The sequence below is a fragment of the Trachymyrmex cornetzi genome, unplaced genomic scaffold (assembly GCF_001594075.2).
Source record: "Trachymyrmex cornetzi isolate Tcor2-1 unplaced genomic scaffold, Tcor1.1 scaffold127, whole genome shotgun sequence".
NCBI classification, from domain to species: Eukaryota; Metazoa; Arthropoda; class Insecta; order Hymenoptera; family Formicidae; genus Trachymyrmex; species Trachymyrmex cornetzi.
This window is the reverse complement of record NW_017295839.1, coordinates 681131-699189: the sequence shown is the minus strand read 5'-3', so window position 1 is coordinate 699189 and position 18059 is coordinate 681131. Positions and strand designations below refer to the sequence as shown.

The following is an 18059-nucleotide window of genomic DNA, read 5'->3' as shown; positions in this document are numbered from 1 at the left end:
CAGCCAATACAGCTGTAATATTTTTTTTGCATTCTTTTAATATTAAGTTTATTGAAGAATTTGCTTCCTATTTCTATTGACAAAAAATCTTATAATTTCTCTTATTAAATTTGATATCTTTAACTGATAATTAATCACGTTTTGTGTCTTTTTATTTTTTGGAAATACGTGTGTGTGTGTGTGTGTGTGTACAAAAATTCAAAAAATTTTATGTAACTGAATATAATAAATTAATTTTTATAATTATGGATTGAAGAATATAATTGGAAAAAAAACAAACAAAAAAGAAAAAGAATGCATTGAATTAACTGACTTTTAGTTGAAGAAATTGCGATTTATATTTTTATATATATTATTTATATTGCTTATTTATATTCTCATTATCTTCTGTAGCTAGTTGGACAGATGAAAGGTAGCATACGCGATCTCGAGGTGAACAGCGAATCTGAGGATAGTTCCGATCAGGAAGAGATAGAGCAATCCAAGCAGCAAGTGCAAAAGAAAACGAGTATGTTCTCTATGTTCAAGAGTCTAGTCGGCAGCAAATCTCTAAAGCAAGAAGATATGTTGCCAGTTTTGGAGAAACTGAAGGATCATCTAATCACTAAAAATGTTGCTGCGGACATTGCGCAGAAGTTATGCGATTCTGTCGGCACAAAGTTGGAAGGAAAGATACTCGGCACCTTTGATAGTGTGGCAAACACTGTGAAAGCCACTTTAACAGATGCTTTAGTACAGATATTATCGCCCAAAAGGAGAATCGATATTCTACGAGACGCTTTAGAAGCTAAGAACAGCAACAGGCCTTATGTGATGACTTTTTGTGGCGTCAATGGAGTCGGCAAGTCGACAAATCTGGCAAAAATCTGTTTCTGGTTAATAGAAAACAATTTCCGTGTGTTAATAGCCGCATGCGATACATTCAGGTAAATGAATATTATCTTATTATGAATATATGCCTCTTGAAACATAATATCTTTCTTATATATTTTTTTCTTTATGCACACATTGTGTTATATATATTTGTTTTAAACGTCTTACTTCTAAAATAATCTTTTTTAAGGTATTAATTTGTCAATAAGCGCCTCAATTCTGTTAATATAAATTCTAATAAAAATTAATGTATATGAGCTTATAATAATAATAATTTTGTGATTTAGAGCTGGAGCTGTTGAACAACTGAGAACTCACATGCGTCATTTGAATGCTCTGCATCCACCAGAAAAGCACGGGAATCAGTCCATGGTGCAGCTGTATGAGAAAGGTTACGGTAAAGATGCCGCAGGTATTGCCATGGAGGCGATACGCTTTGCGAAGGATTCTAGAATTGATGTTGTCCTGGTTGACACTGCTGGTAGAATGCAAGATAATGAACCATTGATGCGAGCTCTGGCAAAGCTAATTAAAGTTAACGAGCCGGACTTGGTATTATTTGTGGGGGAAGCTCTCGTCGGGAATGAGGCTGTGGATCAGCTGGTGAAATTCAATCAAGCTTTGGCTGACTACAGTCAATCTGCCAATCCTCATATGATCGACGGTATCGTGTTGACAAAATTTGATACTATCGATGATAAAGTAAGTTTTTCTTTTATATATCTTTTAAATGACTTATTACATTTTTTTTTTTATAGAACCTCTAATCTTTATATCAATATCTGAGAAAATATTTACCATCTAATATACAAAATATATACCATCTATATATATATATACACACATCAATTATTGTATTTTATATATAATAATAAACCACATACGTGTTATATACAGGGTGACCCAGAATAACCGCCAAATATTTTGAATGCAGGCAGAGCGGACTAAACCAAATCGAAAAATCCTGTACCATTTTGCAATTTTCGCAATAGTTAACAAAATATTAATTACTAAAAATCGTCGAATATTGGTTTTCAATGTTTTACTCAAATACTATCAACTTTACAGAAAAACAGCAAGAGACAAAAATTGTTTATTTTCTTCTCGTAGAATTCTGAGAACTTTTTCAGAATTTTTTAGTACTATATTTTCTCGTGTTAGTAAAAATAGTTGCCAATAAGAAAATGCAGTATTAAAAAATTGATAGAAAATTCTGAAAAAATTTTGAGCACTCTATAAGAAGAAACAATTTTTGTCTTGCTGTTTTTCTGTAAAATTGATAGTACTTGAGTAAAAAATTATTAAAGATGAATATTCGGCGATTTTTAGTCATTAATATCTTGTTAATTATTGCGAAAATTGCAAAATGATAGAGAACTTTTCGACTCGGTTTAGTCTGGTCTACTTGTGTACGAAATATTTGGCAGTCATTCTAGGACACCCTGTATATCTATAAAAATATATCTTCCTCTATAATATCTATTTTTTTATTATTGTATAGCATTTACAATCATTTCTCATGAATATTATTTGCAGGTTGGCGCAGCTATTACAATGACATACATTACTGGTCAACCTATTGTTTTTGTTGGAACTGGCCAAACTTACACTGACCTGAAATCATTGAATGCCAAAGCGGTGGTACACGCTTTAATGAAATGAAAAATGACAAGCAATAATAAACTTTTATATTGCAGGCATTCTACCTGCAATATGTAGATTTCATTTAAACTTTATTATACATTGATGTTACAGTTGAAGTTTTGTATTATGTTCAGAACTAGTTTGTTGTTTGGCCAAACTATCAAATGATGACTAAAAAGGGAAAATTGGGAACGGATACTGTAATCTGTTAAATAAATATGAAAACCGACGATGAATCAAAGACGACGAATCATGCTGTTGTTACGAAAACAAAAAAAAACAAGAAAAAGAGAAAAAGGACTGCGTTCTCAGTTGATGATGTGTTAAATTATTGCGAATGATTGGATTTCTCAAATAAAGTTGAATATTTCACAGTTTAGAAGTAGTTTTTATTCCACAAGAATACACTTGTTGAAGGTTTGTTCGAGTTGCATACTCCAACGTGCTTCTATCATCCTCATTCCAATGCTCTCGTTAGAATAGTTGCGTTCAGTAGAAAAAGTAGTTTTACAACTGTTATAAATATATATAATAAATATATATAATATATTTTTATATATGTGTGTATACCTATGTAAAATATATAAAATATATTAAAATTTTCAACATTTTTGACAAAATTTTACATAGGCGACTAATGATCTCCTATTTACTAGTGATCGGTACATTACTGAAGCTACATTGGACGCGCATGCGTCTGAAATTCGGCCCGTCTAAAGCCTTGTGTCCACGATGCTAGAAATCGGTCCGAGAACTCGGATGAAGAAAGAATTGACCAATCGCAATAGTCATGTGATCAAATTGTTCAAATGTGATTTGTTAATTTTTTCTCTGTCCGAGATCTTGGACCGATTTCTAGCATCGTGAACACAAGGCTTAACAACACTGACCGTAGCCTCCGTACATCTAGTAACTTTAGTTTGGACAGTTGAATACTCTGCTGTTATGTTATTGTTCCATAATATCCATTTGTCCCGTTTATCGATTCGTTTGCGACTTGGAAAATAAATCTTTAGGAATCTCTTCTAGATATATTACATAATTTCACATAATATTGCCATATATTATAAACCCGAAATAGTGAGTAATTTAAAATTGTGTTAAACATAAAGTTAAAAAAGCATCAAGTGTACGCTAACCATTTCTTTTTGTAATACTTAATTGCTAGCGACAATTTTTATAAGCAATTTCTAAATAACATGTCATTTTCTTCCTTCGGAGATCAGAATTATTAGTCGGTGTATAAATTGTACTATTTCAAACACATTTTATTCGCACTAATGATATGAATCATGTGTAATCTCTATTCATGTCTGATTTTAAAAAATTATAACGAAAAGAAACCTTTCCATAATTTTGTAGGTTATTTTATAATCCATAATTTTGTAGGTTATTTTGCACAGGTCTGTGCAAAATAACCTGTGCTTAGACACCTGATAGTGTACTGGATTATACTTTAAAGGGTCCTCTATGTAGAAGTTATAGACGGTCGTGGAGTCTTAAATCATAGGAAACTGACCGATTCTAATCGAGTATTCTCCTTATATTTGATTGTGATTGGTTGGTTTCCTACGACTTAAGACTCCACAACCATCTATGACTTCTGTGTAGAGGACCCTTAATTAGTCCTCTTGCAATTGTGCTGAGATTTTTCACACATCTTTTGTAACATATTACTATTGTCATTTACATAAATAAGTTAATTATGATTAATTCGTTTGTTATAGACAACCAACATGTCGCAAGGTATACGACGTATGAAGTATCCATATACCTTTACCGCGAAGATTGCTCAGTTTCCATACAAATATTACTGGAAACATAGTTGGCTGTATAGATATTTCCTCCTAAGCTCACTCATAACTGTGCCCATATTCTATAAAATTCAAAAATTATGTAAGTAACAGCTTGTCTTGACATTTGATTTAGAATATATATCACCTACTATATTCTTATTTCCAGCATATGCTCCTGAGAATGTTGCGAAATGGGACAAAATCCATCAGGAAATGTTCTTCGGCACTCCAGGTGGCCATCATTGAAGTAAAAATATGAATATTAGAGTCAAAAATGAACATGTGTAAGAAAAAAACAATTTAGTAATTAGAACAAATAAATCTGTAATTACATATGTGAAATAAATTATGGAGAGGCATAAGGGAATTGTAAAAAAAAATCTATTTAAAAGTTTAATTATTAAAATAATCGTATAAAATATACATGACTAAAAAGAACGCATTTTTGTGATTACTACATAATACAAGAAATTTTGACATAGTACACATCTATCCTAAAAATTGAAAACTGTTAAAAATAAACTAAATATCCAAAAAATAAGTATTATAAAAAAAATTTACAGAATATTAATGATAATGCTTCAATTGATAACAATCACAGGACACGCAGTACAAAAGTATCCAATTTTATTGTCTGAATCTACAAACATAAATTTTTATAAACGTTTCTAAAACTTTTTTTGAAAGCTGTGCTCGTGTTCTATTATTAAAGCTCGCGTACAGACGATCTCGAGAAAAGCAAAATTTATAGTGTGACTTACCATGTATACATTTACGCGATTCTTAATAACTACGGCAATGAGTATATATAAATTGCCGCTTTATATGATTAATACTAAAATAATAAATAAAATTGATCGATGCGAGAATGTGTCGAGCATCTCTTTCTGTTTACATCTATAGAGAAAATAGTGCAATTCTTGTACTGATTGAAGCAAATGGAAACTAATGAGCTGTATGTCATAATTTTGAAATGCTCTGAGTGCGTGATACTAAAAGTGATCTAAAAGTATATGTATGTGCAGCTATATGTATTTCTGCAAATAATACTGTGTGTACGTCTTTATTACAAGAAGCCTCGAAGAAATCGACTGTAAAAAAAAAAACAATTTTTTTCGTATATTTGCATCAGTGATTATGTAAAATAAATTCTCAATTCATCAAAATTGTACTATTCTGTCAACTTTTTTGTCGGTGTAATTTTATATTACTTTGTTGAAAGAATCAAAGTATATAATTTACAAGTATCTTGAGTTACATACAGAATCTTTCAACCGCTCAATATCGGTATACAAGTCCACATATATGCTGAGTTCAAAATATATAAAATATGAGCGGCTCTAAATTTAAATTTCATGAGTATGCATCGTAATGAAATATAATGTATATATATCTAATCTTCTTTATTCTATCTTTTCTTCTGCACTTCTCTTTCGTCGTCATCACTTTCCGATGTACCGTTTTCTTCGACATCACTGCTCAATCTCGGCCTCTTAATCTTTCTGGTTTCTTCTTGGAAAAGTCCGTCCTCAAAATTCAAGCCTAATTCTTTGCAGCGTTTCTCGAAGTACTTGCGTAATCGCATCCCTGCACTATACACGTAACTATTTTTAACAAGACATAGCCTTGTTTCTTATATGCGCATTTCCAAATTGGTTCGGAGGCAAAAGATTACTTACATCAACAACAGCAAAACCCTACTTGTATTAAAGTTACAGATGAATTTAACACGTTCGCAAATTTTAAGAGATATAAAAATCGAATTCATCCATTAAGATCACAATCGCAAAATAGTTAATCCATTTATATATAATTCATAGACCACCTTTTTATATTACGATAGTTATTTTACCGAATTATAAACCCTAATTTTGTTGATATTTGTTATATTTTGTTAGATTTATGATATATATATATATATATATATATATATATTCTACAGACCTAATCCGAATCACACCTAATAGTTCTGTTAAGAATTTACTTATACATATATCAAGTCGAAAATTAGTATACATACAATATAAAAAATAATAAAGATATCAATTTATTATTATGTTATTATTATGTTATTATTTTGTTATTAATAGCTATACGGCGTTAATTATATGTGTGTGTTATCGTTAATAATGTAGAAATATATGAAGTAATACTAATTAGAATTGTGATCTCTGGCATCCGAACTTGCATAAAATAAATAACGATAATGTTGATACCTACTTGTACACAGTACTATGTTCTTTGTTGTACAATCCACAGTTTTCAAAAACCAATTGGCAATCGCTAAAGAATTTATCTAATGTCTCATAGTCGCCGTTACCGAGTTTATACTTGATAGTTCCAAAGTCCATCGGGTTAGAGATGATATCGTGATAGTCTGGAACCTCATCCTTTCTAACGGGTGATAAAAATGGCCACGAATCTCTGTGATGCCAGATTTCAGCCAATAATTCTTGTAATCTACTCATAGATCCCTTAATGGAATTCTTGTCTCCTTGTTCAATTTCGGCGGCTCTTTTAGTTGCACGCCGCGTTTGTCTCGGTTCAGTGTCATCCGATGTACTGCTATCTGTACATTAAAAATTTTTTATATTAGCATATCACATTTCTGTCATTTCAATTCGAAATTATTTACTAATTACTTGAAGGCTACATTAACAACTAAAATTCTAGTTCTATCGATGATATTGATGTGATATGGATTAGCTATAGCTTACGATCTTATTACCAAGATGATACAATATACCAAGCATTTACATGATGGAAATCGAGCATTTATGTAATGCTATGTTAGAATCTGTCCTCTAATAAGTCCTAAGAATTTATCTAGAGTCTCGTAGTCACCGTTTGTACTTGAGATAGTTCCAAAGTCCATTTTTTTCAAATTTTACTCAGAAGTCAAAACAAGAATTATATGTATGTGTGCATGTGTGCATATATTGTGCCATGTTATTTCAAATTAAAATATTTAATTTTATATGAAAATGTATAAGGCTTATACATTTTATTGATAAATAAGTCAACATTGTAAAATTATATATATTATTACTGATTATATTATTGTAAAATTAGTCTAAATTTATATTAATATAAATCTAGAGTATTTATATATTTATCAAATTTATTAATAAATCCAATAAGAATAGTAGTATCAGGCTCCAAGGAATATTATATTATTTGATTTTCCTGATGTCCAGATATATTAACGAAAAAGAAATAATTTCGAAAACGTAAGTAGCAATACATAATCTGATATAAACATTAAAAAAATAATTTAAAATAAAATGTCGGAAAAAGATTTATAGTAAATAATTTATAGTAATTCATTATTTGGTTAGATTCATATGTAATCTCAAAATAAAAATTATAAACTGTTCATTATGTTAATGATGAATAATTGGTCTCTTTTAATGTGCGGTGCTTTCCAAAAAAGAAAAAATGAAGATGCAAAATTTGGCCATGAAGATGCTACACATATATACATATATATATATATACACAAAACAAAAGGAATACAATACAGACCATCCCAGTCTGTAGATTCAGTAGTGAGGAGGCTCTTAGCAAAGCCATGGATGCGAGAGCGTGCTGCTGCTGCGCACAGCCTCTCCTTGTTTCTTTCTCTTTCATACCCCCTCACTATCAACATAATTTTAACGCTAAGAAACTTTTTCTTATAATATTCTTATATCAACTTGTCTAATAATTTCATCTACGTTAAATGCGGAAACTTTTTTTCTTAAGTTATAACAGAAGAATAAACCCTTAAGACATTTTCGTCCATATATTGTTCCGTTATTATTTCTTTGTTACCTTTTGTCGCGTTCTTTTTTTTATTCTTGCATATGGTGCAAGACCATCTGCCTCTAGGAGCTCTCGACAATGGCGGATCTACGCATTCTAAGTGAAAACGATTTGGACATGTGTCACAAGCAATCAATTTTCCATCATTTTTACACGATGCGCATAAATTTTCTAATCGTATATTTCTAAAACAGAAGAAAGTAAATAAACATTATTAGGAATATTAAGCTAATGTAAAATTTTTATGCTACGAAAAGATAACTTACATGTCTTCTTCGCTTTCATCATCTTCATCGTCACTCTCTTGGTCACCCTCGTCGTCACTGTGCGGTATGCGCTTCGCGCGATTTTGTCGCGTCTCTTTGGTTAACATCGTCTCTTCTTCAATCTCATCCTCGAATCTTTTCCGCTTTTGAGTCTTTTCTTTGGGTTTTATCTCTGGTGGTCTACATGCTGTACAAAACCAATCTCCCGCTGGTACAGCCTGTATGTAAGAAATAACAAGAAAATAATATTATGATAGTTCAGTCAATCATTGTGGAAGCATCAATATAATGAACTTATTTATTACAGTAAGTTTTGGTTTCAGGCAATAGAGATGATGTCCCCTGTTGCATCCATCGCAAAGCAACATGTTCTCCGCATCCCTACGCCTCCGACATATACGACACTGAGCGTTTAACGCGCTTCTGTCCCACGCGACGCTATTGTGCAAAGTACTTAAGTGAACGAACAACTGTGACCAGTTCGTAGAGGCTATCAATGATTGTTCCCATCTCTCTCGTGTCTCCTCGCCCGACCATTTTTTGTCCTTTTGATCGGGCCCTAGTGGTCTCTGTAAGTACCTCTGTTCTATAGCATGAGATAATTGCAAAATGGAACAAGCTAATTGTTTGATAGTCGCCTGTTGCTTTTGGTCGGGCATCATTTCATCGTCACCAGGTAAACCTAAGTACATTCCTGGATCCTTATAAGTCTTTATGCTAATACTTCCAACCTCGGAATCGGGGGTACCGGGTCTACTATGTTTAGACTCGTTCTTTATCTTGTCTATAAGAGCATTAGGTGGTGCATCTATATCTATCTCACTACCGGCACACATTAATTTGTCACACTGTTTATCATAACCTCTCTGATTGATCGCATTCCTCCAGACAGTACGATCAATAATTTTAAGACATCCTAGACAACCTGCATTAATTTTGTCTTCAAAGTCCAAAATATGATCTCTCAAAGTTAATTCCATTACGTCGTTGACAGACATATCAAGAGGAAAGTTCAAGTTCGCGTTTTCATATTTATTTTTCTTAACTGTTTTGCTGACTTGTCCTTTATTGGAATCTGAAAACTACATACAACATTAAATTATTTTCCATACTTTAATCATGCATAATTTTATATATACATATACATAGTATATGTGGTAACATACTTTAATAAATTATACAAAAATGAACTTACAACTTCAGAATTTAGTCTATATTTTGGACATTCATCAATAATGAGAAGCAAATTGTCCATCTCTTGTAAAAGATTATTTCTAAGTTCACTCTCCCTGACACCTCTTGTACTTAAACTATCTATTAGTGCTTGAATGTCCTTTTGATCTCCATAAAAGCTCCATTTTATTGGTGATCTTTTGCAATGAACAGGACAATCTTTATCTCCTGTACACAGTACCAAATTTCTTTTAATGTTGGTGAGATCTTGTTTAAATTCCTTTCGAGGGCTTGATTCTTTCCGTGGCGATTTAACACCATTTTTATCCGTGGATAGAAGTTTCTTGGGTGATTTCTTTAATTTTTTGAAACTATTTTCTTTGTCACTAAACTCATCCTCAAATTTATTTTTTAAATATGCATAGGTTGCTTCCTTGTCTTGCAACTCTGGATGATGTGGAGTACCTTCAGGAAGACAATTTCCAGGCCAACGTTCATCATTTTCCACAAATAATCCTATAATTAAAAAATCGAGAAAAAATAATTAAAATAATTTTTATGTAAAAAGTGTTATAAATTTTTATCAAAAATTCTATACATGTAGAAGCTATATGTTTCGTAAACGTTGCGATTCACTTTATCAGGGCGAAGAGCAGTCTGATACATAGCAATTTGATAATAGTATCAGACAACTCCTCATCCTGATGAAGTAAACTGCAACGTTCACAAAACGTTGGCATTCCAAGAATGAATATAGACACGGTGATAACCCACAAAACACATAGCTTCTATATATCTGTGGAAGCTTAAAAAATTCTGTACATACTAACAATTAGAAAATTATTAATAAAAAAATTTAACTATTTTTTAAATTAATTTTTTGTTATTATCATACTGTACTGTATTTTATATAATTATATTTTCATAATTATAATGATTATTAACGTATAATCAAATAAATGCAATAATATTTTAAAAGAAAAAATAATACAAAATAAATTTTAAATTCAAAGTAATACATATTTAATTACATGTAGGGTTAATAAGGAAACAAAATATTGAAATCTTTTCTCTCAGTTTTGGGTATTCAATGCTTGATAGATTACAATGTAAAATATACCTGGTACAGATATAAATCTCCAATATCTTCGGTGAGCTCTATCTGCACCCAAGTAAATCATCATCTTGTCATCCCTTGACGCTTGTTGCAGTTCCTTTAGTTTATTTTCATATTCTTTTTTCTTTTCTTCCTCATAATTACCACGGGTGATCTTTTTCGGTTTCGGTTCTTCTTCCTCAAGTTTCCCTTCCTTCTCGCGTTCTCGCATTTTTTCTTTCTCTTCCTTCTCTTTTTTCTGTTCAGCAAGCAAGAACAATTTTAATTCTCTTTTTGCTTGATGCAATTTATCATATCGCTCCTCGATTGCATCGCGTATTGATGCGAACGTAAGCAACTGATTGATCAAACATGTGACGACCTTTATTTTGTCGTCTAACTCAAGCTCGCAGATATTTCGATGACCCAACAATCGTAAAAGATAACCTTCATTTAGCCTCAAAAGAAGAGCTGGTTCATCAAAATTTGTATAACCACCTATAACAAACAATATTTTTATAGAAAGTATATTAAGTAATATCAAATGATAAATTATACATACCTTTTTGAGAATATCGCCATTTCGAAGCGGCTTCGCTTATACGTCCTCCAGAGCTTAATAAATGTTGCCTCAAAATCTCGCTTAGAGTTACATGATCCAATGTAAGTTCTGATAATTTACATCCTTGATAAGTGGGGCACCATCTAGAAGCCATTGTAGCGAGTTTAATGGCTTTTGCCATCGATGATGCATCTTCGTAAGCACTAATGTCATCCAACAAAGTAGGTGCTTGCGCATCAATCTCATTATCCTCTCCAGCTTGGTATTTAAATATATTTGACAATAACAGTTGTAAAAGATCACTCCAAGGACCGGATGCTTCTTTGGTCAATAATGCCTTCTCTAATAATTCCAAATTAAAACCTCCCGAAAAATATACAGGCACCTCTAATTCTTCATTAAAAAAATCAAGAAATTCCGAAATCATAACAAAATCTCCGAACTTCTCGTTTGGTATGTTGCACTTAATAACAGTAGGTTCAGGAATGGGACTAAGATCTTCACAATCAAGGTCTTCTCTTGGTTTGTTCCATTGTTTCATATATGCAGCTAAAGCCGCTAGCTTTTGTTTTCTTTCCTTTTTATACTCGCTTTTTAACGCTCTTTCTTCTTTACGTTTCGCTTTCTCTTCCAAGGCTTTTGCTTTAAGTTCTTCTTTGAATTTACCATTCATTCTATTAATAAAAATATTTCAGAGATATTTAAAAAATATATTAAATAGAAAACTTTTAATAAAACTTTAACAAACAGCTTTTACCTTGGCTTTCGATATTTCTTCATACCAGTATCATTCATTTTTTTCAAAGGATCCGCTTTCTCCATTTTTGGTTTCGATACATTAGAGGTAAGAAATTTATCTATAGATTCTTGTTTTTGCTTAACAGATTTCTTTATACGTACTGTAAAATCTGGGAGTGTTCCAGCAAATATGGTATCAAAACGTACTTTGCTAATCCCGTATTTTTCTAAAACGCTTTCCTATATAACGATATAACAAAAAGTAATATTACAAGAGCGCAAATATCTCTCTCCTATTCAAATATAATTTTATATTAACGATTTTATATTAACCTTGACGACCCATATACCACTATTATTTTGTTCAGAGAGTTGACGAAGAAATATCTTATTACGATCTCTGCTGTAATGTTGTTTTCGTCTTCTGACCTGAGATGCTTCTACTATCATTATCTGGGTAATGTCAGAATCTCCCGAATCTAATTGCTCTACTTCATAGCGAAATAACTTCGCTGGTGGATGATAATAATGTTCTTGTAGACTTATGAAATAACAGCACAGAATAAAATAGACAACATTTAATTTAAAAAATTAATAAAATAGTTTAACAGAATTGAATTGAATTATTTACCTGCCATTTTCATTCATATATGCCTTAACTTGCTGTTCTGTAGGTACGATAACTTGAAGAATGTGACAGTTACACCAAGCGTCTTCAGTAAAACTAGCCTCTACCATTTCTCCTACAAAATAACGATCTCTCGCAAACTGGTAAACGTCTTCAATCATCTCGTTGAAAGACGATCTATTTGTTTTACTAGCAAGATATAGTATAGGGATTCTCAGCTAAAAAAAATATGAAATATTGTTTTACAAGAATATACATGTTAATATACAACATAGATTATATAAAATTATACTATACCTCCATTGGAAATTCTTTCAAGCTCCTCTTTGCATTTTCTTCGCATTGTAAAGCTTCTTCAAATGTCATATTAGTTTTACCTGTGATGCTACACGACCATATAAGGGAGTTGCACAAGATAATTCGCTCGCAAAATTCACTGTAATAGAAAATATATGTTTATTGCAATAATACAACTTATATACACGTGCGCGTGTACATGTGTGTGTGTGTGTGTATATATATATATATATATATATTTATAAACCTTTATATTAAATTTTTGTAATTTTTTATCATTACGAAACGTCATCTAACAAATATAATAAATATAAAAATAATGTAGATGACAAGTTATTTAAAATTGGAACATGTTAATAAAACCGTAAATTGCTTATATACAATTTATAAACAGTCTTACTACATACTGAAAGCAATTGTATAGAAATTATATTTAAATGAATACGTAACATCGTGGTAACTAATATGGCATAAAAATGCATTCAATTTATAAATTAGCAGTGTAAAAAACATGTACTTAATTACAAATTTACTTAATGATATCTAAAATATAATAGATACTTTTTAACAAGAAACAATAAATTTCATTATGTGTGCATAGTACGATGTTAATTCGAATGATATAAATATAATTCTTAACATCACTGAGAATGTTTCTATTCAATCGGATAGGAAATACCAGCAAATTACAAAAAATGTTTACAATAAAATATTATAATACTAAATGTTCTAAAATTTTTATTAAAACGTAAAAAAATATTAATAAAACTGTCAACATAATGCAGCAACTATAGATGCATAAGAAGCGGATGTTAAAAATTATCCAATTCTTCTGTTCATCGTTAGTTTAATCACGTTTTCTCATTTTTTACTGTTTCAATATTTAAGCATTATCGCAGTTTCAAAAGAAAACAAAAGAAGAAAATTTAATATAAAATTAAATATAATTTTCGAATAATCTTAGGAAACTTTGACCAAATTCTGACTAACGTAATCGATAATTAAAACTTATCGAGTAATTTTATTAACAGTAGTAGTACCAAACAGTTATATATTAATATTATATTTTTTTTGTAAAAAAATTCTAAAATTGTTTAACTTTTCAATAATTGTGTCCTTCATACTGATTTTCGAAATATTTGATTTTCCATCACTTTATTTTTATAGTAATTTATTCGCTCTTTTTACTGAGTAAAAAACATTGATACTTCGTGTTAACATGGACAGAATTATCAATCTTTTTTGTTGTCTGACCTATGAGCGGAAAAATTAGCATGCTTTTATACAATCTGGTATCTCGTCATTCATCTTGCTATATATCAAAACAATGTAAACAATCTAAATTTTTATGCAGATACTACGTCACGCGTCTCGCCTCGTTCTTCGCATCTTTTAAATAATCAAATCATTTAATTTTTTTAACAGGCACTTTATTTGAAATTCGTGCTTTGGTTGACTCTCTCAGTCGCAGTTTCCCTTTCTCTTTCACATTTCATAGGTCAGTATTCATAGTCTGTTCTTATTTCAAGACCGTTATAAGTAATGTGTTAAAATGCTAAGTGATTGGTTTATGACAATTTAAGACTATGCTTAAGATGGTCTTAAATCTCAACTATGAATACTGACTACAGATTTGTGCTGTTCAGAGCTTTTTAAATTGAAATGTGTCATTTCTACTTCTTATTTCATAGCTATTTTCTTGTAGCATGTAATGCTCGATCTCAGGAATGAGATAATTTAAAATAGTTAAAAATGTTTGATGTGTCAAACCACTTAACGCATCTGCAATAGTATCTTACGAGGTGCAGAAAGTTATTGGCAGACTAAATAATACTATTAATTATATTTTATATTTTGTCATATAATTATAATAAATGTATGCACAGATACTCTAATTATATATATATATTATTATTATTAATAAAATACGTAAAACATGTATGAAATTATTCTTTTATAAGTATTATAATACATATATTTGGATGGGAGTTGTTTGACCACATTCCAATTGATCATAAACCACTCACAGCGTTTCGTCCAAAATGCGTTCCACTTAATGTTCGCAGCGCTCACATAAATAATTTCATCTTTGTTTAACATTTGATAAACAATAAGGCTAAACTGATACTCGTAGGCCTTGTGAATAATGAAGTAAAATGCACTCCCAGTAGAAAAATTCCAGGCACTGGTCGTTGTGAGTGGCTTTAGTCAATTGCAACGTGATCAAATGGGACAGCTCCCATATATTCATGTATTTTTTATAATTTCATTATAATATATATAATATATATTAAAAACATTATTGTAACTAATATTATCATATATAACGTCAATAATATATTTTATATAAAAAACTTTTAACAGTCTCATCCTTAAATATACAAACACAATTTGCAAACTTCTTTAATAATAGTAATAAAAAGCACCTTGGTTTTCAAATAAAAAAAGATTAATATTTAACAATGTTACAATCTTGCGAGTCTTATAAAGTCTGAAATAAATTGATCTGTATGATAGATAATTATCATCTTATAATGGAGGGACTGATTTCTATATAAAAGTTAAAGAGAGAATAGACTCCTGAAAAATATACGAGATGAACAGCGAGATCAAGCATCTGCATAAAAACATAGATCAAGAATGACAAATCAGACAGGAATTTTTTTATAATTTTATCAATTGAGTTAATGATTGCTTAAGTTAATCCTTATGTCCGTTTCAATGTAGATGAATGTTAAATATTAATTTAATTGGCTTCTTATCTTCTTCCATTTCTAGGAGAATTAGAAAAAGAAAATAAATTAAATCAAAATTTCAGTTAATTCACATTAGAAGAGAAATGGATCTGTTTATTTCTACTAGTGTAAATTAACTTTAATCTTATAGTTTGACATAATTTTATCTCTTTCTAATTCTAATATCCAATTCTAATTCTTAGAACTAGAAAGATAAAAAGTAAGTGAAACAGAAGATTAAAGCTAATCTACATAGATAAAAATGGAAATTATTCATGTGGACATGAGAACAGACTTTCGATGTGTGCCACAAATTTCGTTTCAAGCAGGTCTCAAGAAGACAGGTGCTTCAGTCTAACCTTACAACAAGATTACATCATATTTTTATGCAATCCAGCTGAAACGAATAATTGACGTATTATTATTTGCGCGATAACGCGAGATAATTCTGCCCACGACCCACGATAAAAATCGATCGCGCTTTAATGTAGCAATTTATCAGCTTTTCATGATCGTCCCACGTCAATGTGAAACGCCGTCGACACAGCAAAACGTGGGTGACAATCTCACAGGAGACTTCAGTCGAAATCACGTATTCGCGGTCGGACCAAAATATTTCCGCCGTACTATACCGCGTACTTTTTGTATCCGCATCCTCTGTAAAACTCACTTGTAATTTTTAAATATCTCGTTCGTAACCTCGCAGTGATACACCTCGTCGTCGTCCCTAAAGTCCGAGGAGACGTGAAGCCGCTGAAACGGCTGTTTGCGTAGCAACGGCATTTCGACGGTGACGATGACTGCGACAATTCTCTCCTCTTCCTCTTTCTTCTTCTTTCTACTCCTCTTCTTCCACCGCTTTCTCGACGCGCCGAAAAGATCAAAGAAGATCGGTGTCGACGGATGTCGTGAACGCACGGACTTACGCTTTCTTCTCCTCTTTCTTTCTCGCTCTCTCACGAACGACGCACGCCAAGCGATACGGGATGGTGGACGTACGTACGGCTCGTACAAACACCGGGATCCGGGATCCCGACGTCAGGCCGCAAGGCTCCTCGATCGGCGATCCAGTATCGCAACCGAGCAGCGAATCTCCCGGCACGTCGTGGAAATCTCATAACAAAAGTAACCCGACAATGGGCAAATCTGCCCGACGGCGCTTGACCGCCGTCCAGTTCAGACACACAGTTCAACAGCGTTTAGGGTATTCCGCACACCTGGCCTGGCCGTACTATACCGCCGGAAGCCAACGGCAAGTAACACGCCGAACGTCGTTGCCAACTTGACGTTTCGCGCGCGGATCAGTTAGACGCACTCGGTGGAAGGAGATGGTAAGAACCGTAAGAGCCAAGAGAAGTTAGAGAAGAAGCACTGAACCAGGTGGTTCCCGCCTTTTTACGTTCGATTCGTAAACTCGATTAGCGAGCCAATCCGGTCCGCGGGAAGATGAACATGTTTTATCGATGGAAGATGATCCTTTTCCCGCGCACATAAACAAGATAATATACGCCAGTATCGATTAGTCTCTCTGGTGATAAACAATCTTTTTTTAAAGTGATCAAAGGTCATTTTTAGATATAGACAAAATTATTGTGGGTGGCATAACGTCTATTTCAGTAACGTATATATAAATATATGTACGTACATACATTATATATGTGTGTATGCATATTTTATATTCAACGTGTACACACACACACACACACATAAAGTAAATAGATTTTATTTATGCTCGTTTCCGTCAATGTAGATTAACTTTAATTTGGTTCAACTTAACTCTTCGTCTTTTTCTAATTTTTAGAACAAGAAAAAATAAAGGTATTAAAGTTGATCTACATTGATGGAAATGAGTATTAATTTATGTAACTTACTTATATATATAAAATTTACTGTATATTATTATAGTATATGTACATAAAATAAATCGATAAAAATGATATCTTAATATAATAAAGAAAATTAGAAATGTATATTATATACATATATATTTATATAATTTAATTATTGAAATTAAGATAAAATTTTGTTATCTGTCTATTTATTCTGAGTTATATATCCATTTTGATGATTGTTTTACACAGTGTATTTTTTTTATGTAAAAATAACTACTAGAATGAATTTTAAATTTTATCTCATCAATAAGGGGGGAAATAAAAAAGATGATTTATAAAAATCAAATAATATTTTAAAAGCAAATGCGAAATCTGACTGGCTCATAAAGCCTTTTCTACAATAGTCGTAAAACCGGAATCAGACTATGCATTGAAGATTGAGATTAAAGATTAAAGATTGAAATTTCACCAATGAGAACAAAGAAATTTTGGCTCCTTTTGTTCTGATTGGTCAAACTTCAATCTTTTAATCTTCAATCTCAAGGCCCATCTACAATACACGGAGTAAGAAGTAAGAGTAAGAAATTGACCAATCACAGTCGAATGTGAGAAGAA

At 31.6% G+C, this 18059-nt stretch overlaps 3 protein-coding genes across 6 annotated transcripts in view; 2 read left to right on the top strand and 1 right to left on the bottom strand.

The window, feature by feature from the left end:
* Nucleotides 1–2787, top strand: part of SrpRalpha (signal recognition particle receptor alpha) — a 5302-nt gene extending 2515 nt beyond the window's left edge. The window contains exons 5-8 of the mRNA XM_018521972.1: nucleotides 8–14; nucleotides 394–926; nucleotides 1161–1575; nucleotides 2410–2787. Of these exons, the coding sequence (XP_018377474.1) occupies nucleotides 8–14; nucleotides 394–926; nucleotides 1161–1575; nucleotides 2410–2535 (1081 nt within the window). The 3' untranslated portion in view covers nucleotides 2536–2787. The remainder of the gene's footprint in view (nucleotides 1–7; nucleotides 15–393; nucleotides 927–1160; nucleotides 1576–2409) is intronic.
* Nucleotides 2788–3461: 674 nt separating this feature from the next.
* On the top strand, nucleotides 3462–4561 carry roh (reduction of Rh1). 2 transcript variants are annotated; one of them, XM_018522008.1, is made up of 3 exons: nucleotides 3462–3597; nucleotides 4245–4413; nucleotides 4480–4561. In XM_018522008.1, the coding sequence occupies exons 2-3, from the start codon at nucleotides 4254–4256 to the stop codon at nucleotides 4557–4559; spliced, it is 240 nt and encodes a 79-aa protein (XP_018377510.1). In that variant the 5' UTR covers nucleotides 3462–3597; nucleotides 4245–4253; the 3' UTR covers nucleotides 4560–4561. The 2 variants fall into 2 exon arrangements, with proteins under 2 accessions (XP_018377510.1, XP_018377511.1); XM_018522009.1 differs by having other exon boundaries at nucleotides 3462–3601.
* A 1123-nt stretch (nucleotides 4562–5684) lies between these two features.
* Nucleotides 5685–16578, bottom strand: Acf (ATP-dependent chromatin assembly factor large subunit). Of its 3 annotated transcripts, none has more exons than XM_018522028.1 (14): nucleotides 16283–16578; nucleotides 12878–13016; nucleotides 12584–12798; nucleotides 12286–12493; nucleotides 11972–12192; nucleotides 11215–11888; nucleotides 10677–11150; nucleotides 9579–10072; nucleotides 8689–9465; nucleotides 8384–8601; nucleotides 8127–8302; nucleotides 7839–7952; nucleotides 6534–6882; nucleotides 5685–5917 (listed from the first exon to the last, which is right to left on the bottom strand). In XM_018522028.1, exons 1-14 carry the CDS (start codon nucleotides 16393–16395, stop codon nucleotides 5722–5724), a joined length of 4368 nt encoding a protein of 1455 aa, XP_018377530.1. In that variant the 5' UTR covers nucleotides 16396–16578; the 3' UTR covers nucleotides 5685–5721. The 3 variants fall into 3 exon arrangements, with proteins under 3 accessions (XP_018377530.1, XP_018377531.1, XP_018377532.1); XM_018522029.1 differs by having other exon boundaries at nucleotides 5685–5905; XM_018522030.1 differs by lacking the exon at nucleotides 7839–7952 and having other exon boundaries at nucleotides 16283–16577.
* Nucleotides 16579–18059: the final 1481 nt, after the last annotated feature.